At 58.8% G+C, this 21572-nt stretch overlaps 10 protein-coding genes across 10 annotated transcripts in view; 5 read left to right on the forward strand and 5 right to left on the reverse strand.

Moving 5' to 3' along the window:
• Positions 1 to 354: 354 nt before the first annotated feature.
• On the reverse strand, positions 355 to 2727 carry VDAG_01479 (uncharacterized protein; the record flags this gene model as incomplete). The annotated part of the gene is made up of 1 exon (XM_009650365.1): positions 355 to 2727. The coding sequence occupies one exon, from the start codon at positions 2725 to 2727 to the stop codon at positions 355 to 357; it is 2373 nt and encodes a 790-aa protein (XP_009648660.1).
• Positions 2728 to 3015: 288 nt separating this feature from the next.
• Positions 3016 to 3880, forward strand: VDAG_01480 (uncharacterized protein). The gene has a single exon (XM_009650366.1). The coding sequence runs from the start codon at positions 3132 to 3134 to the stop codon at positions 3753 to 3755; it is 624 nt and encodes a 207-aa protein (XP_009648661.1). The 5' UTR covers positions 3016 to 3131; the 3' UTR covers positions 3756 to 3880.
• A 2690-nt stretch (positions 3881 to 6570) lies between these two features.
• On the forward strand, positions 6571 to 9376 carry VDAG_01481 (uncharacterized protein; the record flags this gene model as incomplete). Its single annotated transcript, XM_009650367.1, has 7 exons — positions 6571 to 6621; positions 6709 to 7353; positions 7405 to 7565; positions 7619 to 7948; positions 8005 to 8093; positions 8147 to 8469; positions 8534 to 9376. The coding sequence occupies 7 exons, from the start codon at positions 6571 to 6573 to the stop codon at positions 9374 to 9376; spliced, it is 2442 nt and encodes an 813-aa protein (XP_009648662.1).
• Positions 9377 to 10056: 680 nt separating this feature from the next.
• Positions 10057 to 11273, reverse strand: VDAG_01482 (eukaryotic translation initiation factor 3 subunit F; the record flags this gene model as incomplete). The annotated part of the gene is made up of 2 exons (XM_009650368.1): positions 10057 to 11049; positions 11166 to 11273. 2 exons carry the CDS (start codon positions 11271 to 11273, stop codon positions 10057 to 10059), a joined length of 1101 nt encoding a protein of 366 aa, XP_009648663.1.
• A 381-nt stretch (positions 11274 to 11654) lies between these two features.
• VDAG_01483 (digestive organ expansion factor) lies at positions 11655 to 14060 on the forward strand (the record flags this gene model as incomplete). The annotated part of the gene is made up of 3 exons (XM_009650369.1): positions 11655 to 11890; positions 11946 to 12707; positions 12761 to 14060. 3 exons carry the CDS (start codon positions 11655 to 11657, stop codon positions 14058 to 14060), a joined length of 2298 nt encoding a protein of 765 aa, XP_009648664.1.
• A 334-nt stretch (positions 14061 to 14394) lies between these two features.
• VDAG_01484 (50S ribosomal protein L17) lies at positions 14395 to 15063 on the reverse strand (the record flags this gene model as incomplete). Its single annotated transcript, XM_009650370.1, has 2 exons — positions 14395 to 14790; positions 14848 to 15063. The coding sequence occupies 2 exons, from the start codon at positions 15061 to 15063 to the stop codon at positions 14395 to 14397; spliced, it is 612 nt and encodes a 203-aa protein (XP_009648665.1).
• Positions 15064 to 15372: 309 nt separating this feature from the next.
• On the forward strand, positions 15373 to 16525 carry VDAG_01485 (uncharacterized protein; the record flags this gene model as incomplete). Its single annotated transcript, XM_009650371.1, has 2 exons — positions 15373 to 15598; positions 15671 to 16525. Exons 1-2 carry the CDS (start codon positions 15578 to 15580, stop codon positions 16523 to 16525), a joined length of 876 nt encoding a protein of 291 aa, XP_009648666.1. The 5' UTR covers positions 15373 to 15577.
• A 651-nt stretch (positions 16526 to 17176) lies between these two features.
• Positions 17177 to 17713, forward strand: VDAG_01486 (uncharacterized protein; the record flags this gene model as incomplete). Its single annotated transcript, XM_009650372.1, has 1 exon — positions 17177 to 17713. The coding sequence occupies one exon, from the start codon at positions 17177 to 17179 to the stop codon at positions 17711 to 17713; it is 537 nt and encodes a 178-aa protein (XP_009648667.1).
• A 159-nt stretch (positions 17714 to 17872) lies between these two features.
• VDAG_01487 (aldehyde dehydrogenase 3H1) lies at positions 17873 to 19783 on the reverse strand (the record flags this gene model as incomplete). Its single annotated transcript, XM_009650373.1, has 2 exons — positions 17873 to 18535; positions 18598 to 19783. 2 exons carry the CDS (start codon positions 19781 to 19783, stop codon positions 18126 to 18128), a joined length of 1596 nt encoding a protein of 531 aa, XP_009648668.1. The 3' UTR covers positions 17873 to 18125.
• Positions 19784 to 20795: 1012 nt separating this feature from the next.
• The window catches only part of VDAG_01488 (37S ribosomal protein S24), a gene marked incomplete at both ends in the record, with an annotated part of 1657 nt that continues 880 nt past the window's right edge, over positions 20796 to 21572 (reverse strand). Inside the window, 2 exons of the mRNA XM_009650374.1 lie at positions 20796 to 21116; positions 21177 to 21485. Of these exons, the coding sequence (XP_009648669.1) occupies positions 20796 to 21116; positions 21177 to 21485 (630 nt within the window). The remainder of the gene's footprint in view (positions 21117 to 21176; positions 21486 to 21572) is intronic.

Consider the following 21572-nt stretch of genomic DNA (forward strand, 5'->3'; position numbering starts at 1 on the left):
TACATGGTGGTGCAGGCGCGCGGTCCTTGGCCGAGGTCGCGGATGGGCCCTTGTGTTTCCGAGGCGGCGGCCTCTTTGCCTGGGGGGAGTGCGCGTCGGAGGGGCGATGCTGTTGAGTCGGTCAATGTAGTTCATTTTGAGATGGTGCTTTGAATTGTGAGGCCAGGTCGACGCGGGATGCGCGCATGTGGTCTGGCTTTGGAACGGAAAAGTGGTCAGTAAGGGGTGCCCAAGCAGAGCGTGGAAGGCTTCAGGTTTCACGACGATTTGTACGCAAGCATGAGTGGAATAGTGGTACATTATCTGAGGAGCTAGTTCCCTCATAAGCCCCGAGGGTGCCTCATGCTGCAGGCGTTAAAAGTCTTCCAGATCCGCCACGTCGTCGACGCGAGGCGGAAATTCGTCCCGCCGCTTCTGGTTGCGGCCAATGGCCTCCTCAATCTTCTTCAGAGCGCCGTCTTTCCGGGCGAGTTTCGCAAACGCCCGCATCGTGTACTCGTTCGTCTCGTGGCCGTCTGCCTCCATTCTTTGCAGGGTCGTGATGGCCTTGCTGACGTTTTGCAGACGCGCGTAGCCGCTGAGCATCGTGTTCCAGGTGACGAGGTTGGGTTTGACGCCGTGCTGTTTCATCATTTGCAGGATGCGCTCGCTCGACGCGTCTTCCTTCTGCATGATGAAGCCCCGCAGGAGAATGTTCCACGTGTACTCGCTGGGAATGGGATGAACGCCCTTCTTCCTCCTGAGGCCGGTCCCCGCGACATCGCCTGTGTGGACCGTCGGCTGCGCCTTGTCGTCAAAGTTTGCTTTGAGCATGTCGCCAACAATATCGAGCGCGGCCCGCAGCATGCCCGGATGCGCGCTCAGAGTCTTGATGATGACGTCGTACAAGAATGTCTTCTTGTCCTCGATGAACCTCATGACAACAGGATCCCCCTTTCGGACGACCTGGCGGATGAACGAGTACGCCGATAACACGCTCGACGCCTGCGACAAGCTGCGCACGTAGGCCATGTACATGATACCGAGAGTTGCACCTGTCGGGTGAAGCTTCTCAGTCACTTCTGCTGCGACGGCATCGAGGCCTGCGAATATGCGACTGGTCATCTGCCACTGCTCGGACATTTCCGGGCGACAGGACTCAGCCAGGTCGGCCAGATTGACAGGAATAAGATGCTGGAGGGGCTCGATGTGGAAGATCTTGGAGTAGAAGTACAGCATCGGTTTGAAGGCTGGCACAATGTGTGGGATCGGCGTAATGCGCGCGGCGGTTGCCTCTGCTGAACCAAAAATGGTCCAGAAAATCCCGTTCCAGAACGGCGCATCAAAAGCCTTGTGCTTGACAGCGAGCTCGGTGACGCGGTCAATGTGCTCGAATGCTCCCAAATGCCGCTTCGCTCCTTCAATGAGCGTCGATAGCAACACAACGTCAGGGTCGATGTTGTGGCGCTGAATGATGCCAACAACATCCCACGCCGTCTCAAGGTTACCCTGTAGACACAGTGCACGCACAAGCGCAGTGTAGTTGATAAGGTTCGGGGTGAGGCCGTGCTGCAGCAGCTCCTCAAAAGCGTCTACTGCAGAGGCTATCCGCGAATCGTCTCCTTCGCCGGGCGCAGGAGAAAGAATTGAAGTACAGAGACTCAGCCACTGAGGCGAGCCGAGATTGGCACCACCGGCTGCTACGGCGGCGATGGTGATTTGGAGTGCCAGTTCCTTACGCTTCGCGTCTTTCGCAAACCGATCTGCAAAATGCAACAGGGTGTTTGGATGAAGAGGCACAGAATGATCTACCAAGCAGGTGTAGAGCTCTTCCAGCTTGTTGACCCCTAGTCGAGTCATCATGTGGAAGACAGTGTTCTGTCGCAGACTGAGCCGGGCGTCATCACGGTGCCGGTAGAGTCGGAGGAAACGCATGACGGCATCGGCGAGAGCTTCGGAATGGGCTACAGCTTCGTCTGAGGGTAGCGAATGCTGCCAGATGGCAAGGAAGTTCAGCGTATCCTGGACGGCGTACCCGGGCGGGAGCGGTTTCATCGTAGACTCCAGGACCATCTTGGCCTTTTCTGGACAAGATACCAAGGCTGAACCGATTATGTTGGGCCAGATGCGCTTTCGTCGATCGAGATCTAGCGACTCCCATGCTGCTGACATGGACTCGACCGTATCGTGCTCCAGCAACCATTTGAGTTTGCGAATCATTCGGTCCTCCGAGGGCTTCCAACCCGCCCTCTGAACCCTTTTCAGCAGTCCATGCCGCACCTTGTTCTTCCAATCAAGAAATTCTTCAACTTCTGAGTCGTTCAGTCTCTGGATATTGTGATCGTACATCGGGTGGCGTCTCTGAGGTCGGTGCTTCCTGGTCGGTCGCCCCCTGCCATTTTGCAACTGACCAGATGATCCATTTGCGTCGTGACGAAGCTTTCCGCTGGAAACAGGTTCTGTCGCCAAGTCCGTCTGCTGAGACGATCTTCGGCGAGGACTGGCTCTTGTCGCACTAGAAGTGCTTCGGTCGTCCTCTAATAAGATGTCGGCGTCTGCAATCTCCGCCCATGTTCCGACTTCTCTCCTTTGATGGCTGAAAGCTGCTCGCGGCGTTGTATGGCTGGCAGCTTGGAACACAGTATGCTGGGCCTGAGAGAGAGCGTTGTAGGGTGAAGTGCGAGCCCGAGGCACCAAGTCGTGGGCCAGACGGGTAAGGCAGGATCTGCAAATGAATCCAGGCCGCATCATGGGCAATGAATGAATAGTCGGAGTCGGCTAAAAATACATGGTGGGTGGTGCGTCGTCGCCGTTTGGTGTCGCGTGGCGGATGGTTTGGAGAAAATTTGGCGATGTTGAATTATCGATGGCATTAGAGGTTACCATCCAACCCAGTCGAGCCCCTGCTGCGTCACTGGCCTATAGCCGCGTCTGGGATGGATCAACGCGCTTGGGCTGAGGTACCTGGTAGGTAAATGAAGATCCCTGCCGTGGCTGGTGAAAATCCCAGCCCCACCATCGACCACCTCTGATTTCATCGCAAGCAACGAGCACGAAACAATTCACAGCTCCACGGACAGCTCACACCCATACGATCGAGCTCGCAAGTCAATCAAGCAGATACGGAGGACGAGGGAGGAAAGCACAACATCATGTCCAGTTCGCACACCAGCCTCAGCGCAGCGGCCGACGACCGCAAAGCGCGACTCGCCAAGTTCAAGAACCTGAAGAGGAAGCAGCCCATCGACGAAGTCGCCGCCCCAGAGTCCGAACGCTCGTCGGCACCACCAGAAGAACCCGACGTCGCCAAACTGCACCTGTCCGGACGCAACTATGACCCCGAAACCCGCGGACCAAAGCTCGGTTTCGAGGCACCGCCGATACAAGACCTCGACAAGCCGACGCTGGAGGAGCAGGCAGCGGAGGTCGAGGCAGAAGTGAAGCGCAAAGCGGCCGAAGACGCGGCTGACGACAAGGGAATCGACCTGTTTAAACTCCAACCAAAAAAGCCGAACTGGGACCTGAAGAGGGATCTGGACAAAAAGTTGGAAATACTCAATGTGAGAACAGACAACGCCATCGCCAAGCTGGTACGAGAGAGGATCGCAAACGCACAAAAGGCCGAAATCAAGTCCAAAGAAGCCGGAGTGGAGGGCGCGGAAGGCGATGCGACGGGAATTGACGGCATCGCATTGGTGGAAGGAGTGCGCGTTCGAGAGCGAGAAGAGGAGGAAGAGGAGCGTAGGGAGAGGGAGGCTGACGAAACGGATGTATGATCTTGCGACTGGATGGGACGGCTGACCTTGAGGCTGGACGAAGTCTACACATCATGATACCCTTACCTGACACCTCTTGAGGGCCAGTATCCGAGCAATTGAAACTCGTCAAATGTGTTTGAATCGTTTCGCAGCATTGATTCCATTTCACATTTCAGGAACCTCATCCACGATCAATTGCACAATGTAACTAAGGTACACTGAGCCATCCCGTGCCTTGACAACTTGTCCTATCTTTCGCCATAAGGGGCCTTATTTGGCGAAGGGATTGTACAAACCTCGAATCAACTGGCTATGTAGCTCGAAAGCTGGACCGCACACTTTTATCCCATTGTTCATTTCTTGGGCCGCTTTTGCGACCCGTGTTTGGTTGAACAACATTCAGATTTGCAGAACATACATATATGAGCAAGGTGAGACGGGAGCTCGAATGGGCTGATGGGATATCCAGCGGCACTACCATGAAATGAATGGGACACGCATGGGCTCTACTCAGTAGATAAAAGCAAAGCGCTCAACCCAGAGTAATAATTGGCATCAGTCTCGACGACTCCTCTGTGGTCTTTGCTTACTCTACCTCCCATCATTCATTGCTTTCGTCAGGGCGAGTCGTTGACTGAAGGGGCTGAGGCTTCGCTCCCGCGGGGCTCCCTGAGGCACACGTTGTTGCTTTGGCTGTGCATCTATGGCGTCCATGCGCGTGTTCCAACTCGAACGAGGAACTGGTGACCTCCTACGATCACCCTGGTGGACTCGCGGAGGTGAGTTCGACGGAGACCGACGATCACGCCTCGTTCGCTCACTTGTGGTCGGCCGGTCCGAGTCCCTTTCGCGGTATCTGCGGTCTTGTCTCGCAGGAGGTGAACGACTATCCCTTGAAAACGACCTTCTCCTGTGCCTGGGTGGTGATTGTGATCGTGCCTCTGATTGTGACCTAGAGCGCTGGGCCGGCTTCTGACGGTGTGGCGCATGCTGTCCATTGTCGCTCCCAGGACTCGGAGAACGGCGGTGATCGAGCGTAGCGTCTCGAGACCGATGCCTCCGTCTGGACGCTACTGGGGAGGGCGATCGCCTCCTAGGTGGCGGTGAAGCTGAACGGTCCGTGGATATGGCGGAGACCGAGTCAATCGACGCTGAGCGATTGCGACGGCGAGGCTGCTCATCACCCGAGTCCGCATCGCGTGCCTCAAGCGCCCGCTGACGCTCCCGCTCAGCCTCCCTCTTGGCCAGCTCCGCATCTGCGATGCCTTTTCTGCCACGGATGTTAGCTTCAGCATTTATTCATGCAAGATTCACGATGCTTACTTGTTCTCAGCTTCATTCGGGGTTGCCTCGGTCAGTTTGGGGAGAAGCTTGGGATCACGGAGTTGCTGTGTGCGCGATGGCCTTGGAACATAAGGTCTGGCTTGGGCTGGCTCTTTGCATTCGTAAGAGTAGTGTCGTGCTACGGGAGTCAGTTTTTGGCCCAAGACGAAGGGTATATAAGGACTTATCTCGTTTGAGGCACTTTTGACAGCAAACATTGGCGGGAGTTGATGGGCGTGGTCCTGGCGGGCGTCTGTACATGGTGAATATCTATCGCGCCGTCGGCTGTGTGGCCTGGTGTCGTAGGTGTCGTTTGAGAACGAGAATGAATTGCGTCTGAGAGTCGACCGATGCGATGTCTACTGTGTTCAGGAAGCCTCAAAACGGGGCAGCTGACAAGTGTGGGTGAGTATCAAGTAAAGTGACTTTTGGTTGGTAGTGTGGGAGACTGCAGTTTGTGTCGGCCTCTGTCATGTCATCGGATTCAAGTCGAACGAGGATACAGGCAGGCAGTAGCACCACCATTTTTTGCCTTGGTTCTTTCTTGCCTCGAGAAGAGGTGAGGCAGGCTTCTGTGGCTCAACGTGTCCGACGAGCATGCACCGCCACAGAATCTACCGACGCTAAGCCGCATGAGGCTGGCGGTGGGCTGGGTCCCTCAGTCCTAATGTCTCTCACCAACCAGGTGCGGAGGGACATCCATCTTCATCCACTATACTGCTCGGTCCTCACCAGAAATTCTGACCTCGCCTGTCGCCTGTCGCCTGCAACCTCAGCCTGCCGTACCACGGGACATTGCGGCTGCAGCAACGTACGGGAATGGCGCCTGCTTGACCCCATCATCCCTCATATACGCAACCGACGCATACATTCTCATTGTGCCATCTTGAACAGACCATTCATTACTGCTGCGACCAACTGAGAGACAACTACTTTAGGGTAAGTCACAGCCGCTCTTTTTATTCTGCCCCCCCCCCCCCATCATCCAAGCTTGTCGGAGTTTGTGCTCGGGCGGCCTGGTCCACGACCTGCACCCCGTCCTCCTGCGACAAGCTGTGTCTTCCCTCAGCTCTCCTCTTCTGGTCGCCTTGTTCCAGTTCTTGTGCGCCCACATTCTTTCTTTCGTCCCCTCTTGGCAGCATTCTGTATCGCGCCCACTGGTATCCTTGCTGACGGTCGCGGGCAGACAACCTACTTGGCTTGCGAAGCACCAGGCGATCAACCCGCTGTTGGCGCGAAACAGCACCCGGCATCGGTATTGCCATTGAACCACGCTGGCGATCATGACCTTGTTCTCTCGACAATGATTCACGGAACCTCCCTCTCGTACCGCATGTCTGCCTCGATCCAGTTGTGTGCTTGATTTCGGATCTTGTCTTTCGACCCCCTCCTTCTGGGACCACGTCCTTCGATTCGCTTTGCAAGACCGTCTGCTCGAGCAAGCAGTCACGTCCTGGCCAACAACCCACATACGACTCGCCGCAGACACAACCACCACCTAGGCCCCATAATGGAGACCACGCAGGTTTCCCCTGGCCTTCAAAAGCCATCATTTGCGAAGGTAAGCTCGAGCACTGCGTGTCCGGAAACCTGGGTCATCAGGCCCTCGCTCATGAGCTTGTGCTGACTTGGACTGTTTTGCGTATAGATCGCAGCGACTGCTTCGAAAGAAAACGCGCCCCTCACCTCAGCCCGTCGACCCGCCGCTCCTCTTGGCCAAGAACAGGCCCACCCCATGACCAAGCAGGCCGATACCGCCACAACGACCAATGCCCATGATACTGTTGCGAATGGGAGTTGCTCAACTACCGAAGCCGGCTCCAAAAATGTAGGCCTGGCACCGGAGCTTGGGTCCCCAATGAAGCCCCTCGCCCATGACCCTGTCGCAAATGGCCTCAAAGACGTACAGTTCGGAGCTAGGACTCCCAGCTTGGTTGTGAATGGCAGCGGCTCGCATCCCATCGACCGTTTCAAGTCTGCAATCAAAGATGGCTCGGATGAGTCGCAGCGCGCCGACTCCAACTCAGAGCTCGGCACCAAGCCGGCTAGTCTGGACGGCAAGAGCATCACTTCGGGAACTACCTTTGCCCTTGATGAAAAGGAGTCACTTCGACCTGACGACAGTGCCAGCGTCAAGGCAGCTGCAGCAGAAGATGACGACTCCTTTTCCTTCCGAGGCCCCTTCCTTCCCAATTCTCGAATGGGGTCTGATCTTGCAGCGCGGGCCAAAGGGCTTCAGATCGGCGACCACGTTGCCACTGAGAGGAGAGCCCCCCAAGTCGTCTCTGGCTCGGTGAGCCAAGGCGTCGTCACACCCCAAAGTGCCACGTCCGACCCCCCTCAGGTTCCCGCCGCAAACTTGACAAGTGATCTGTCCAACTACATGAATGCAGTTCACGGACAGTCGCCTGACGAGAAGCTCCTGGAAGCCATGTCCTCCCAGAAGGATCGTCTTTTTCTATTGAGGCTTGAAGCTGAACTCATCAAGTTCGTACAGAACTCAAAGTAAGAATTCCATATCCCAGATGATACTTTTTTTGGTGCTCACACTTCTCCAGAGAACCGTTCATGGATTTTCCGCCTTCCAACTCGTTTTGTAGGATGTTAACCCACAAATTGGCTGATTACTACCACATGACGCATCAGTATGAGCCTCGAATCGGCTCAGTACGCATATTCAGGACACCGTACGCTAGGGTGCCTGAGTCTTTGGCCAGCATTGGTGTTCCAGAGCCCTTGAGCGAGACGCCTCCTCCTGTCATGTTACCCCGAAAAATCATGAGACGCGGAGAGGATGTCGAATCTGGTACCGTCAGCGGCGCGGTCTACAAGGTCACATCGGAAGACGGTAGCGATGGGAAAGAGAAGTCCGCCCTTGCCAACCAAAAGTGCGTTCGCCTCCCCCTTTCTGGCATGTATCCATTTTGCTGACCGTATTGTGTAGGCTTTCCAGAGAACAGCGCGAAGAAGCATACAAGCAGGCTCGTGAGCGCATCTTTGGCAACTCGGAGAAGACGGGAGAGTCAACGCCCGGTAAGATCCTTCGTAGCTCTCACGTAGACTTTGTATCATTAACCTGTCAGTAGATAATGAGGCTGAGAATGGAATGTCTCGCGCCAGCTCCGTTTCTGCCAAAGACAGAGCCAGCGGGGCTAAGAGGGGCAAGGTCAATAAGCAGAGGCGAGATGATTCGGACAGTCTCGATTCGAGGCATTTATACGGCCCATTCGGCCCTCAGCAATCCTGGGTACAACAGCCGCAGTTCTCCCCTCATCCTGGCTCCCAGTACCCAGCACCCATGCCGCCGACATATGTGAATCAGATGCAGACTGCGTATACGGCGCCAGGCCAGGCGTATCCGCCACCTGCTGTGCACTCCGGGTACCCTGCATATCCCAACATGGCACCGGTAAGTCAGACCTTGAGTCGACGACATATCTTGCCCATCCCCACTGACGCCGTCCCGTAAGCAGTACCAAGCCCAACCGCCAGCGCCGCAGGCTCAGCAGCCGCCACCACCGCCACCACCACCCCCGCCACCAATGCAGCCCACTCAACATAGGCCTCAGATGCTGCCGAGCCCTAACTTGTCGAGTTATGGTGCGCCTGTGCCAGTGTCTGTGCCTACGCAGCCGGGTTGGCAGCAAGGATTCAACGGCGGCCCAGCACCACCGATGGTGCCGGCACCGGCGCCTGCGCCCATGCCGGCCGCAGCCCCAAATCCTGCGTCTTACTCACCAAGAGGCATGTCGGCATCCTCTGGAGTTCCATATGCTTATGGCCAACTTCCAGCTCACATGAACCCGAACGACCCGAAGAGCCAGCACCCAATCCCCGGAAGCTACAACCGGCATGCCTTCAACCCCAAGACGCAGTCATTTGTACCCGGCGGGGGAATGGCCTCCATGCAGCAACCGCAGCCATCGTTCAGTGCTCCTGGATCGCACCACAACAGTCCTCAAATCGGCTCGCCGCATCTGTCGTATGTCGGCTATCAGCAGCCAGGGCCTCCCGGTCCCTACGGCGGACCGGCTGGCTATGGTATGGCTCGGCAAGGATCTAACAACTCGGCGCCCTTGTACCATGCCCCGCCTCCCCAGCACCCTCAGCACCCCCAACACATGATGCAGTCTAGTCCTGGCGTGCCGTACATCCCCCCGCAACCTCCGCACCAGGCCGTTGTGCAAAACCCGATCCAGCACCACATTCCCAACAAGCCTGTGGCACCCCAGGGGCCGGCAGGGCAGACGTTCAGTCATCTCCCTCATTACGGCAACCCGGCGACGCTACCGCAAAAGCCGAAGACCGGCATCTGAACTCTCAACGCATAACGTGGCACAGGCAGGATGGGCAAGGGAGGGCGGGGGCATGTTCATGGAGTGTGTGACACGACAAAAAGATTTGGCGTTCCGGGACTGGCACAGCATGGTGGCGTTTGATGGACGGACGGGATGCTTTTCAGCCGCGTAGGCTACAGCATGAGCTAGATCCGCTTTTTCTTCTTCCATAATGACACAGATTACATTTTCAACCATTCAGTAGCCCGGCGTGATGTACATCAAGTGTGAGGCGGCAAGATCTTCCTGGGTGGTGATTTCGTAAAATTTCAGCTCGCCCCAAGGTTGGCTGTCTAATCCTGACACTGCCGTAACGCCATGACGGTTCGGTGTCCTCCTTGCAACATTTGTTCCGCTCCTTTCCGGGAGAGAAACGCCCCCTCCAAACCGTCAAAATGCTTGGCTAGCTAGCTGCTTCGTGGAATCATCATGCTTTCCCCTTTCCTCTTTCCGCCTCCCTATTTTCCCCTTTGCCCGCTCCGCCTCGCTCAAGCACGATCTAGTGATACCTTTTTTTTTCTTTTCGGCGGGGTTCAAAAGTCAACAGAACTTGCCATTCTTCCAATCGTCGTTTTTTTCATTCGACTTTTGTTTTTGACTTTTTGTGAGAGAAAGGGGGGCCCCTCCCTGCCATGCTCAGTTTTGCAACTTTGTCTTTTTCACTCGGTAGGTTCCCTGGGCTCCCTGGGCTCTCGGGGCTCCCGTGGCTCCCGGTTGTGGTTGCCGCCGCGGCCGCCGCCGCGACCGCCCCTCTTGCCGCCGCGACCGCCGCGCGAATCGCCGCCCTTGTCGCCGTCGGCAGCCTTGTTCTCGCCGTCCTTCTCGCCCATGTTGAGGGTGGCCGTCGCCAGACGTTGCGAGAGGTCGATCTGGTTGCGGATGGTGTTGGCGAGGTAGGAGACCATGAGGACGTCCTGGATGTGGTTGTTGAAGTCCGACTCCATCTGCTCCGGGTCGACCTTGGGGGCGAGGGAGAGGGCGTTCATGAGGTACTGGCCGATGGCGTGGTTGGGCTCCTCGTCCTCGTCGAGGATGCCGCCGACCCACTCGCTGACGCGGTCGATGAGGCCCGTGGCCTGGTCGATGGAGCGGGCGAGGCCCTCAATGTCGGAGATGAGGGGCGCGGAGCGGTCCTCGGTGTCCTTGGCGGCGGCAATGGCCGTCAGGGCCGAGCGCTCGGCGTCGCCGTAGAGGACCTTGTGGGGCACCTGGATGAAGAGGCAGGACTCGGCGGCGCGCTCGGCGTTGACGGCGACGGGGGCAGAGATGTAGGCGCGCGTCTCAATCTCGGCGGCGGGGTCGGTCGTGATGGTGAGGTGGACGGCGGGGTGGGGGAAGGTGCCCGTGTCGGGGGCGGCGAAGAAGTTCTGGATGAGGGCGGAGAAGGAGTTGAGCTCGTGGCTCGTCGTGTACCATCCGAGGAGGGACTCGCGCGGCGAGGCCTTGAGGGTCAGGGCGAGCATGTTCTTCTGGTAGTCTACATCGACCTCGACTTGGTCCTCGTTCTCGGTATGGGGAATGGCGAAGCAGGAGCGGACCTCGACCTCCATGCCATCTTCGGAGCGGGTGCCGACGAGGGCGCCGATGACGCGGGTCGACTGCGTGTCGTTGATGTCGCGGCGGACAGCATGGTCAAGGATGGAGAGAATAGCCTGGGGAGACAGGTCAGTACAGAGGATCCTTGATGATGGAAGCGAAGAGCAAAGGACGACATGATGGGCTTGGGGGTCGCAAACGTCGCCTCATGTCAAAGAGGGGTCGCACGTACCTGAGGCTGGATATTGACGTTGAGCGGGGCAATGTTGCCCTGGAGGCTCGCCGTCGCAGGCACGATGGGCCTCGAAAGGTGAAGGAACTTCTCGGATTCTACAGCCATGCTGGGCAGATGCCAGGGTTGATGGCTAGAATGAGAGGAAACGGGGGGGCGGAGGTAGCGTCTGAGAGGGGGGGGGGTGATGTAGTCGTCTCCGTCGTCCCGTTCGCGACAAGTCGGGAGGTCGTTCAAAATCGAAAATTGTGGCAGCAGAGTGGGACTGGGTTGTGGGCGCTAAGATAGAGGCTGATAGCAACCGTGGCGAGCCGTGCCCCGCTGTGGCTGGTGCGCATGTGGGGTTTTTCTGGATGCTGCAAGGCTACGATACGGCTTATAACTTTTTTTCTTCATTTTCAGCCCAGTTTGATATTCGCCATTCAGCCTTTTCTGCCCCGTCAGGCGCTCATTTTTTGTTCCTCATTAGAATCTCATTGAACTGCCTTCATGGGACCCCGAGGTAGAGGCAGAGGCAGAGGCGGTGGCGGCGGCGGTGGAGGAGGACGTGGCGGTGGCTTCCGAGGCGGTAGAGGAGGAGGGCCTGGTCGAGGTCGCGGAGGCGGAGGTGGTCGTGGCGGAGCCTTCCGAGGCCGTGGTGGTGCTCGAGGCCGTGGAAGAGGCAGAGGCGCTCCTAGAGGCGGTACCGGCCCGCGGTTCGAAACGAGCCGTGTTGGCGAAGAGGCGTAAGTTATGAGACTTTCAAGGTGCAAGCGGCCATCTCACGACTGACTTGCCCAGGTCATCTGAGGAAGAATCTTCTGGCGAGGAGGAGGACTATGAGTCGGAGGACGGAGAAGGAGAAGATCTTGAGGGATCCGATTCTGAGGACGACGAGGAGCAGACGCAGAAAGCAGCGAGGCCATACATGGCTCTTTTGCAGGGGTTCACAGACGATTCCGGGCGCAACGCCAAACGGCGCAAGCTTGACAGCGGCGCTGCGGCGAAAGAACCAGATCTTGGGAGTGCGCCTCTCGACGATGAAAGTGAGGACGACGATGCCGAAGAAAAGGAGCCTGAAGACCTGGATCTCGTCGAGGAAGCCGAGGAGGACCCGGCTGTTGCTCATGCCGAAGCAGAAGACGACATTGACGTCGACGACAACGACGAAGACGAGGAGGATGCCACCGACCCCTTTGACAATCATTTTACGAGCCCCGACGAGACTCTCACGGCGCAAAGGGTTCGTGCAGTCCAAGGCAACGAGTGGGCGACTTCCCGCCATGTGACGAAGCTTTCCCGTGCAGTCCTCATGTCTCCCAAAGTTGACGGAGCCGAGGAAGCCAAGCTCCCATCGCCAATCACGGGGCCTGACGGCCTGAAGCTGAAGATGAAGTTGAAGGAAGTGGTGTCCCGAAAGTTGCCATCTTTCGATCCTGTGCAGCAATCTTTGGCGCCCATGCTTTTCAACTACCAAGATATCTTGTTTGGCGACCGCAACGTCAGGAATTCCGACAGCCTCCGACAAATTACCTGCCTGCACGCCATCAACCATGTTCTCAAGTAAGACAGCTGCCCTATCGTCTGTGGACTGTTTTGACCCTAACTGTTCACAGGACGCGAGACCGAGTGATCAAGAACACATACAAGCTCTCCAAGGAGGACAACCCCGACCTGGAGTGCAGGGACCAGGGCTTTGTCCGGCCCAAAGTATTGTTCTTGCTGCCCACGAGGCAGTCATGTGCCAAGATGGTCAGCACGATCGAGGACCTCCTCGAGCCCGCGCAAAAGGAGAACCGCAAGCGGTTTGAAGACGCGTACGTCGACACGTCAGAAAAGTTTCGCGACAACAAGCCGGCGGACTTTCTGGAGCTGTTTGACGGCAACGACGACGACATGTTCCGGTTGGGGGTCAAGTTCACACGCAAGACAATCAAGTACTTTGCGCAATTCTACAACTCAGACATACTCATGGCGAGCCCGCTCGGTCTCCGCATGGCCATTGGGTCGGTCGAGGACAAGAAGGCGACAGACTACGACTTTCTCAGCTCGATCGAGATGGTCATTGTCGACCAGGCGGACGGGCTGCTGAACCAGAACTGGGAGCACGTCGAGTACATTTTCGAGCACCTCAACCTGCAGCCCAAGGACGCGCACGGGTGCGACTTTAGCCGCGTGCGGTCATGGTACCTCGAGGACTGGGCCAGGCACTTCCGGCAGACGGTTGTGCTCGCGCCGTTCCTGACGCCCGAGCTGACGGAGCTCCAGCGCACGCAGTGCCACAACTGGGCGGGCAAGGTGCGCTTCCAGCCGGCGTGCGCGGGCCTGCTGCAGCAGCTGCCGGTGCGTGCGCGGCAGACGTTCTCGCGGTTCGAGGCGGCGTCGGCCGAGCGCGACCCGGACGCCCGCTTCGCCTACTTCACGTCGGCCATTGTGCCGGCGCTGCTGCGCCGCGGCAAGGACGTCGCCGGCACGCTCATCTTTGTGCCGTCGTACCTCGACTTTGTGCGCGTGCGCAACTACTTTGCCACGGCCGACGCGCTCGCGAGCCTATCGTTTGGCAACATCTCCGAGTACGCCGACGCGACCGACGCGGCGCGCGCGCGCTCGCACTTTCTCAGCGGCCGCCACAAGGTGCTGCTGTACACGGAGAGGGCGCACCACTTCCGCCGGTACCGGCTGCGCGGCGTGAGGCGCGTCGTCATGTACGGCCTGCCGGAGAACCCGCTCTTCTACCGCGAGATTGCCGGCGATTACCTGGCCAAGAGCGAGGAGGAGATGCGGCTCGAGGCGGGCCAGGGCACGGTGCGCGTCATGTTCTCGCGGTACGACGTCATGAAGCTTGAGCGGATCGTCGGCAGCCAGAGGGTCGGCAAGATGATTCAGGAGAGGGGGGACACGTTTGACTTTGTGTGAGAAGATTTGAGAGGGGGGGGTAGAGGAGCAAGAAAAAGTGGTGGACGAATTCTTTGTTCTCTGTCGTGGTACATTGTGGAATTGTACAGAATGGATAGATATAATACCCTACAGACCATGCCCGTCCTTGCACAGTCCGCTTTAAAAAACCAAAAAAAAACTCAAAGTTGTGCATAATGGTACAGCGCCGCGTTTGATCGGGCGGCCCAATTTCGACCCAGTTGAACCCGTGTCTTTCCCGCCCTCATGTCGTCCCAGCATCTTGACACCGTCCCACACTGTGCTCAACCACGATGTGGTCTGTTGGTTGACCTATTTTTTGGCCTCGTCCTGGCTATTGCTTCGCGTCCAGTGTCGTCGTCTCCTTCTCGCCATCTTTCCTAATCTTCTTCTCCGTCTCCCTCTGCTGCTGGCCCATGACCCACTTGAACTGGCTCACGAGCTTGTCGAGGGCCTTCTTGCCGCCCTCGCGATACCGCGTCACCTTGTCGACGTTCTTCTGGGTGACGTCGTTCATGGGCCAGCCCTCGTGCTGGCCGCGGGCGACGGCCTTGGCGGTCATGGTGAAGCGCAGGTCGCGGGGCCCGTCGACGAGCTCGAGGATGGCCGAGGGCGCCTGGTCGTAGGCGTTGCGGGGCTCGGTGCGCAGGACGCGGGTGTAGCCGCCGGGGCGCTCGGCGTAGCGTGCCTTGAGCTCGCCGAAGAGCTTGGGCAGGATCTCGTGGGGGGTCTGCGTCGTGTGAGCAGCGGTCAAGGCTGGGTTCCCAAGGAAGAAAAGGAGACGTACGTAGAGGATGCCCTGGGCCTTGCGGCGCGTGGCCTCGTTGTCGCGCTTGGCGAGGGTGATGAGCTTCTCGGCGAGGCGCTGTGCTTCCTTGGCCTTGGGCCAGGTGGTCTGGATGTGTTCGTGCTTGACGAGGGAGGTGACGAGGCCGCGGAGGAGGGCCTGTCGGGCGGCCGAGTGACGGCTGAGATGCCTGTACTTGACGGCACCGCCAGCCATTGTGGAGGGCTGGGTGTTGTGATCGGTGGATGGTGTGCAAACGGTGCAAAGAAGGATATCGTCGGATTGGCGTTGACGGGGACAATGGCGATGGCGATGGATGGAAAGGACGAGCAATCGATGAGTCGGGTGATCAGTGGGTGGTGTGCTGAGGTTCGCGGCGGTCGGGACCCGTGAATTTTTTGGTCTTGGCGCACCGGGTCGTCCCCGGTCGCTCCACTCGGATCAAGTCGCTTTGGGCGGCTGCCAAGTACCTCGCAACCGATCGAGGACGTCTGCCAGGAAACCACATGCAATGCCCATCCCCACGTCATTCCCTCACCCACCTCTTTCGACACGACGACAAGAAAAAGCATCCTGACCATCGTCAAGCGCAGCGACGCTCGACATGTCAGCTTGAGCGCCACAGAAGGGAAAATCATCGCCAATTGACCTTCAACGACCCACTCGCCAGGTCCTCTCGCCTCGAACCAAAAGCTTTGTCGACACACAACCAACACAGCGAATACCGACCATGGGCGTCACCACTGGCCTCGTATGTTGAACCAATCTCCCACGCACGTCCATAGTCTATCACTCGTGCTAACCACTGGGACGCAAAAAACAGACGGGCGGCGTCACGCTGACGCTGGGCCTCGCCTACCTCGCCGTCCAGACACACCAGCGCACGCGCGAGCACCAGTCGCAGCTCCTACGTTCCCAAGCCCGCGTCCTCGACTCGTTCCTCGAGCCCGTCGTCCCCGCGCCGCCGCCGACCCGCCACGAGATCGAGGCCGCCAAGCGTGCCAACCTCGTCGACACGGCCAAGGACCGCTGGAACGCAGAGGTCGAGGGCGCCGTCCACTACCTGCAGCGCACCGACTGGGACGACGTCCGCGCGGGCCTCGAGGACGCCGCCTGGCGCGCCTGGCGCTCGGCCTTTGGCGACCCGGAGCCCCAGATTGATGAGGCCAAGCGTCGGGCTGCTGCCGGTGGCCGCGAGCTCGCGAGAGAGGGCAAGGAGATTGCGCGCGAGGCCAAGGGCGCCTGGGAGCGTGCGCGCGAGAAGACGGCCGCTGCCGGTGAGGCGAGGGCCGAGGAGGCCAGGGTCGCTGCTGAGCAGGCCCGCGTCGCTGCCGAGAGGCGGGCTGCCGAGCTCAAGGCTCTCGCGGACCGCAAGGCTGTCGAGTCCAAGGACAAGGCTGAGGATGTCTTGGAGGCTGGCAAGAGGGAGGCCGGCCGACTGGTCGACAAGGTGAAGGAGGTTGTGGGCATCGTCGACGACAAGGCCGAGGATGCCGCCAAGGCCATCAAGACGGATGCTGTGAACCTCGTCGAGACGGGCACGTCGACGCCTGTCGAGAGGGCGCTGCGGGAGAGGTACGAGAAGAAGGCGCCTGTGACCAAGAGCGTGGCCGACGTTCTCGCCGAGCGCTATCTGCCAACGGACGCCAAGGACTACTCGCACCTGCGGGGTCTCTGAGCAGGGCGGGAGGGACATGAGGCCGAGGGTGTGAGCAGCTACGAGTCGAGGGTGTAGAACGGCTACGAGTCGAGGGTGTAGAGCAGCTACGAGTCGAGGGTGTAGAGGCACCGAACTGTACCACCTCACCACGATAGAGGCTCGCTGATGCAAGTCACGACTTCGCATAGCCAGCCAGTTTATTCTATTTGTTTCACGAGAGCGGACATTGTGACTTGCCATGTCTTTTCTGCCGTCGCCAGCCATCGCCAGCCATCGCCAGCCATCGCCAGCCATCGCCAGTCGGATCACTGTTGGTGAAGAGCTTCATCGTCCATGAGCCCCTCCGACCAAGGAACCCCCACCAAGAAGGATCCCCCTGACCACAGCAGTGACGCTTCATATCCAGACTGTGATGCGCCTTCCGTCCTCTCGTGCTGCCCGAGTCCTGCCGTCTGCCAGGTGACACCCGCCGAGGCAATCCTCACACGCAAGTACTACCCACATCGCCTTGTCCGAAGCATCCTCGATCATCCTCACCACAGCCATACCAGTTCATCCCAACCACAGTCAATACATTCTTCCGGCATTCAAAAAGAAATCCTTCCGCATTCGAAAAGGAATAGCAAATAAAAAAAAAACACTGTTCACGCCATCACTACCAACATTACAATGTCCCATCCAACCCCCGAAAAACCCCTGCCAGAACCCCCCCGCTCCCGCACCGTCCGCCTCCAGGCCCGTCTCGCCAGCGTCCTCTCACGCCTCACCAAGCCCGCCTCGAACGCAGACGGCGCCCCACAACCGCCCGCCAGCGACACGCCGCCGCACCCCCTGCAGACGACCCTCTACCCGCCGGACCCCAAGCAGACGAGCACCCGCGGCAGCAAGCTCGCCCGCTCCGACGCCGCGCGCCGCACGAGCATCTATGACGCCGCCGTGGCGTCGCTGCGGCGGCGACGCGGCAGGAAGACGAGCGATGTCAGGCCGGGCTATTTCGACGCCGGCGGTGACGGGCGGGCTGGGCCGCCGGCCGAGAGCGCGGATGGGCTCGAGATGAATGTGGCCGGGTCGGCTATTCCCAGCATCCTCGAGGAGCCAGAGCCGGAGGGTGCGCAAGGGGAGCTGACACGCGGACATGGGAGCCATGGCGAGACGCGGGGGCATGAGCATGCGGCGGAGGAGAAGGCGAAGGTTGCCGAAAACTAAGAGAGGTCAACTCTCACTAGGGAGAGGGCGATATGTGGGTTGACAGCATCGATCGATTGATGATGGGGCACCGGGAGATTATGCTGCATGGCTCAGGGAATAGTTTCATACAGTCTGAGGTCTCCCGTCTGTTCGACAGCAAGACCAATACAATCAAAACAACAAAAGAAAAGGCCGAGATGACTACACGTAACGTCTACATTTTACTTTCCACCATATACATACCCCGAGATCCAGTCCAGGCTACTACGGTCCGCAGTCCTCATTCCCCATTCCGTCCCATCCATCCAAATCGAAAGTACGGACTAGTATCACTCTCGCAAGACGAGTACGCCTGTGCAGTCCGTTCTTGCCATGCAAGCCCGATGCGGACAACCTGCACAGACAAGATTCGCTCAGAGCCCAAGGACACCTAGATCAACCCCCGTTTCTTAGCCAACACGGCCGCCACCAGCGCCACGATCCACCGTAGCAACGCACCTTTCACCGTCTTGGCGCCGAACCCGGTGAGGAAGCTGAACCAGTAGCCGAGTCCGCGGATCCGGTTGCCGCTGCGGTCAAAGTCGGGCTTGCCGGCGCTCATCGACTGCAGCCGCGCCAGTTCCTTGGGCGAGTAGGGCATGTAGCGGACGCGGAGGAACTTGTCGAGCCACGAAGGCACTTGGGCGACGCTGCGACGGTGCGTGAAGAGATCAAACGACGCACGGCCACGGTAGCTGCCGTGTCCCGACTGGCCGACTCCTCCAAAGGGGACCGTCAGAATCGAGGCATGCGAGAAGACGTCGTTGATGGTAGCGCCGCCGGACGTCGTCCTGTCAAGAACTGCAGCTGGGTTAGTCTGGGTCGCTCACACTGGCAAGGGGCACCGCTCGAGGACGACTTACTCTTCTTGGTCTCCTCCTCGTTGCCAAAGGCAAAGAGGGCGAGCGGGGTGTGGCACAGGTCGTTGACCAACTCAATCGCGGCGTCGAGGCTGTCGTAGGGCAGGATGGCGAAGATGGGGCCGAACGACTCCTCGCGGACGACCGAATCGTGAGGCGAGTTGGCGAGCACAATGGTGGGTTCAATGAACAGTTGCGCCTCGTCCATGCCGCCACCAATGACAATCTCGCCCTCGGTGCTGTCGAGCATCTTCTTCATGCGAGCAAAGTGACGGGCGTTGACGATGCGGGACAGATCAGGGCTGTTCTTGGCACCACTGGGGAAGAAGGACTTGAAGGTCGACTTGAAGGCGGCGATGAGTTCCGGCACAACGGCACGGTCGGCGAGAATGTAGTTCTGGGAGAGGCAGACCTGGCCGGCGTTGAGCGTCTTGCCCCAGCCGAGGCGACGGGCGGCGAGCTTAATGTCGGCGTTGCGGGTGACAAAGGCGGGGTTGAGACCTCCGAGCTCGAGACACACGGGGGTCAGGGTCTCGGCGGCCTTCTTGGAAATGATCTTGCCGACGGCGGAGCCACCGGTGTACATGATCTTGTCCCACTTGACCTCGAGCAGAGCAGTCGTCTCGTCCACGGCGCCGTTGACGACGGCGTAGGCAGAAGGGTCGAGGGAGGCCTCGACAATCTTCTTGAGGACCATGGCAGTGGCAGGGGCCCCCTCGGATGGCTTGAGGACGGCGGTGCAGCCGGCAGCGACGGCGCCCAGCAGAGGAACGATGGACAGCTGGGCGGGGAAGTTGTAGGCACCAATGACGAGGACCATGCCGAGAGGCTCCTTGCGAACGCGAGGCTTCATCATGATGAACGTCATGGGCACGTCGCTGACGGGCTCATCCTTGGTGAAGCGCTCAAGGTTCTTGATAAGATAGAGGCAGTCGTCCTTGATCCAGTTGATCTCGGACAAGAGAGCTTCGTGCTTGGACTTGCGCAGGTCCTGCCTCAGAGCGTTGATGAGGGCCGGGGTGTAGTCCTCAAAGGCCCAGTAGAACTTGCGCAACTGGACGAGTCGCCATTGTATGTCCTTGGTCTTGTAGGAGCGGAAGGTAGCGCGAAGGGTGTCAGTCACGCGAGTGATGTCGTCCAACGAGGTGTTCTCGAAAGCGGGAATCTTCTGATCGACAGCGGCTGCCATGATGGGCAAATGCGAGAAGATGTCGTTATTTCGATTTCAAGCAGAGACGGGTCTATCGCACCTGGAGGTGATGCACGCAAAGTGTCGTTGGAAGAAAGTAGAATGGGTGAGATCGAAGGGTGGAGGCGATGGATGCCAAGATGAGACAAGCTGGAGCAGGTAGAGACAAGGCTGCCAAGATGGCTGCGGGGAAGCGAGCATGGGGGAGCGAGCTCGTTGCCCGATGAAGAGAGGGGGGGGGGGGGGGCGGGACACGGCATGGATGGCCTGGCAAATGAGCAGCACTATCGCTATACCAAGGCAGACAGGTAAACCGATGAAGCGCATGTGAACGAGTCTGACGGATGCAATGGCGCGGATCTCTCGGGCTGCCAGCAGGCCAGACACCCACGCGCTGGTGTTGCGTTCTCCAGGAGGTCGGTACCTCAGATAGTGAGCATCATCCACCTACACTAGGTACCTACCTACCTACCTACCTGAGGTACCAACCTACGGTGAGGTACGGTAGACAGTTGGTAGATACCCAGGGCCTAGGCAGCTGCTGGTAGGAGCCTGCACTTGGTTACCCCACTCACTCGACAGCTCCTGCGGTCCAGGTCGATGCCTCGGCCCCGCACCAGCAGCAGGAGCAGGCCATGCGGCGCTTGCCCAATCAAGGCTGGACACCTCGTGACAAGGACCCCGGCGTCGCTCTGTCGACTCCGTCTCCGTTGGCATCTACCTCCTTTTGCGCCGACATTGTTCTGGCCGACCATGATCGAGTATTCGAGACACCAGCTCAGCGGCCTATCGCTTTTGTCATATATCCCCGACCCTCGACAGCCCTTGGCGGGCACCGTGCGACGTGAACGAATGCCATGACATTGACCGTAGACATACACGACTGTTGTACAAAAGAGTCCCTGCGCCCAAGGCCAGATGAGCGAGCTCCCTCCAACCGCCCACCCACGACAGATAGACACCGTGATGTAGGTATGGTACAATCCTCCAGCGCTCTCCCTCCAGTCTGTTCCTAGTTTCTGTCCTGCTTTCTGGCCTTGGGCGGCGCTTGCCTCTGTGCGATTACCAACATCTCGGCCATGGCTTCTTTGCTTATCGTCTGCTGTGCAACAACGGAAGGCCCGCCCAGCATCGCGTCGATCATCTTCTGTCCATCCACCAGTTGTCCCTCGGCCTTCTTGCCGGCGTCCAGCTGCTTGGCCTGCTCCCGCAACGCCGCCAGCTCCTTCTTGCGGTCCGGCGTCAACCGCCACGCCTTGGGGAACTTGGGCTTGACCACCGGCTTGTAGTGTCGCGTATCCAGAGGAATGTCCTCGAATGTGTCCTTGGGGTCCTATAGTCTGACGTTAATCCTCTGTTCATGCCGCTTGCCTCTTGCCAGCGAATGTCTTACCTTGGCCGCCGCCACGAGCGTGTCCACCTGGTCCGAGAGGTATCGCTTGTTCTGCGCGGCGTGGTCGAAGCTCTCGCAGCTCATCTTGACGATGTCCTTGCCCGGGTCGTACCGCGTCCCCGCTAGCTTCTTGAGCTTGTTCGCCTGCACCGGCGTCAAGCCCAGGTCGGCCGGCGAGAACTGGACGACCACCTTCTTCTCTGCCGGGTGGTTCTCGCCCATGTATGTCGTGTATCGGTATCGCAGCACCTCCTCCTTCGTCGGCGGCTCAAACGGCTTGGCGAGTTCTGTTGTTCCCCTCCTGGAAAGCTAGCACACCACGCGTAGGCCTCCCCTCGAATCGCGGTCCCTTCTTACTCGATAGCAGGGGGCATTCTCCCAGGGTTGCCACGCGGG

This window comes from Verticillium dahliae, genomic scaffold (genome assembly GCF_000150675.1).
Source record: "Verticillium dahliae VdLs.17 supercont1.2 genomic scaffold, whole genome shotgun sequence".
Classification (NCBI taxonomy): domain Eukaryota; kingdom Fungi; phylum Ascomycota; class Sordariomycetes; order Glomerellales; family Plectosphaerellaceae; genus Verticillium; species Verticillium dahliae.

Bases quoted from the DNA above. Each gene is read 5' to 3' on its own strand.
- VDAG_01480 (XM_009650366.1), top strand. From the start codon at position 3,132: ATGTCCAGTTCGCACACCAGCCTCAGCGCAGCGGCCGACGACCGCAAA.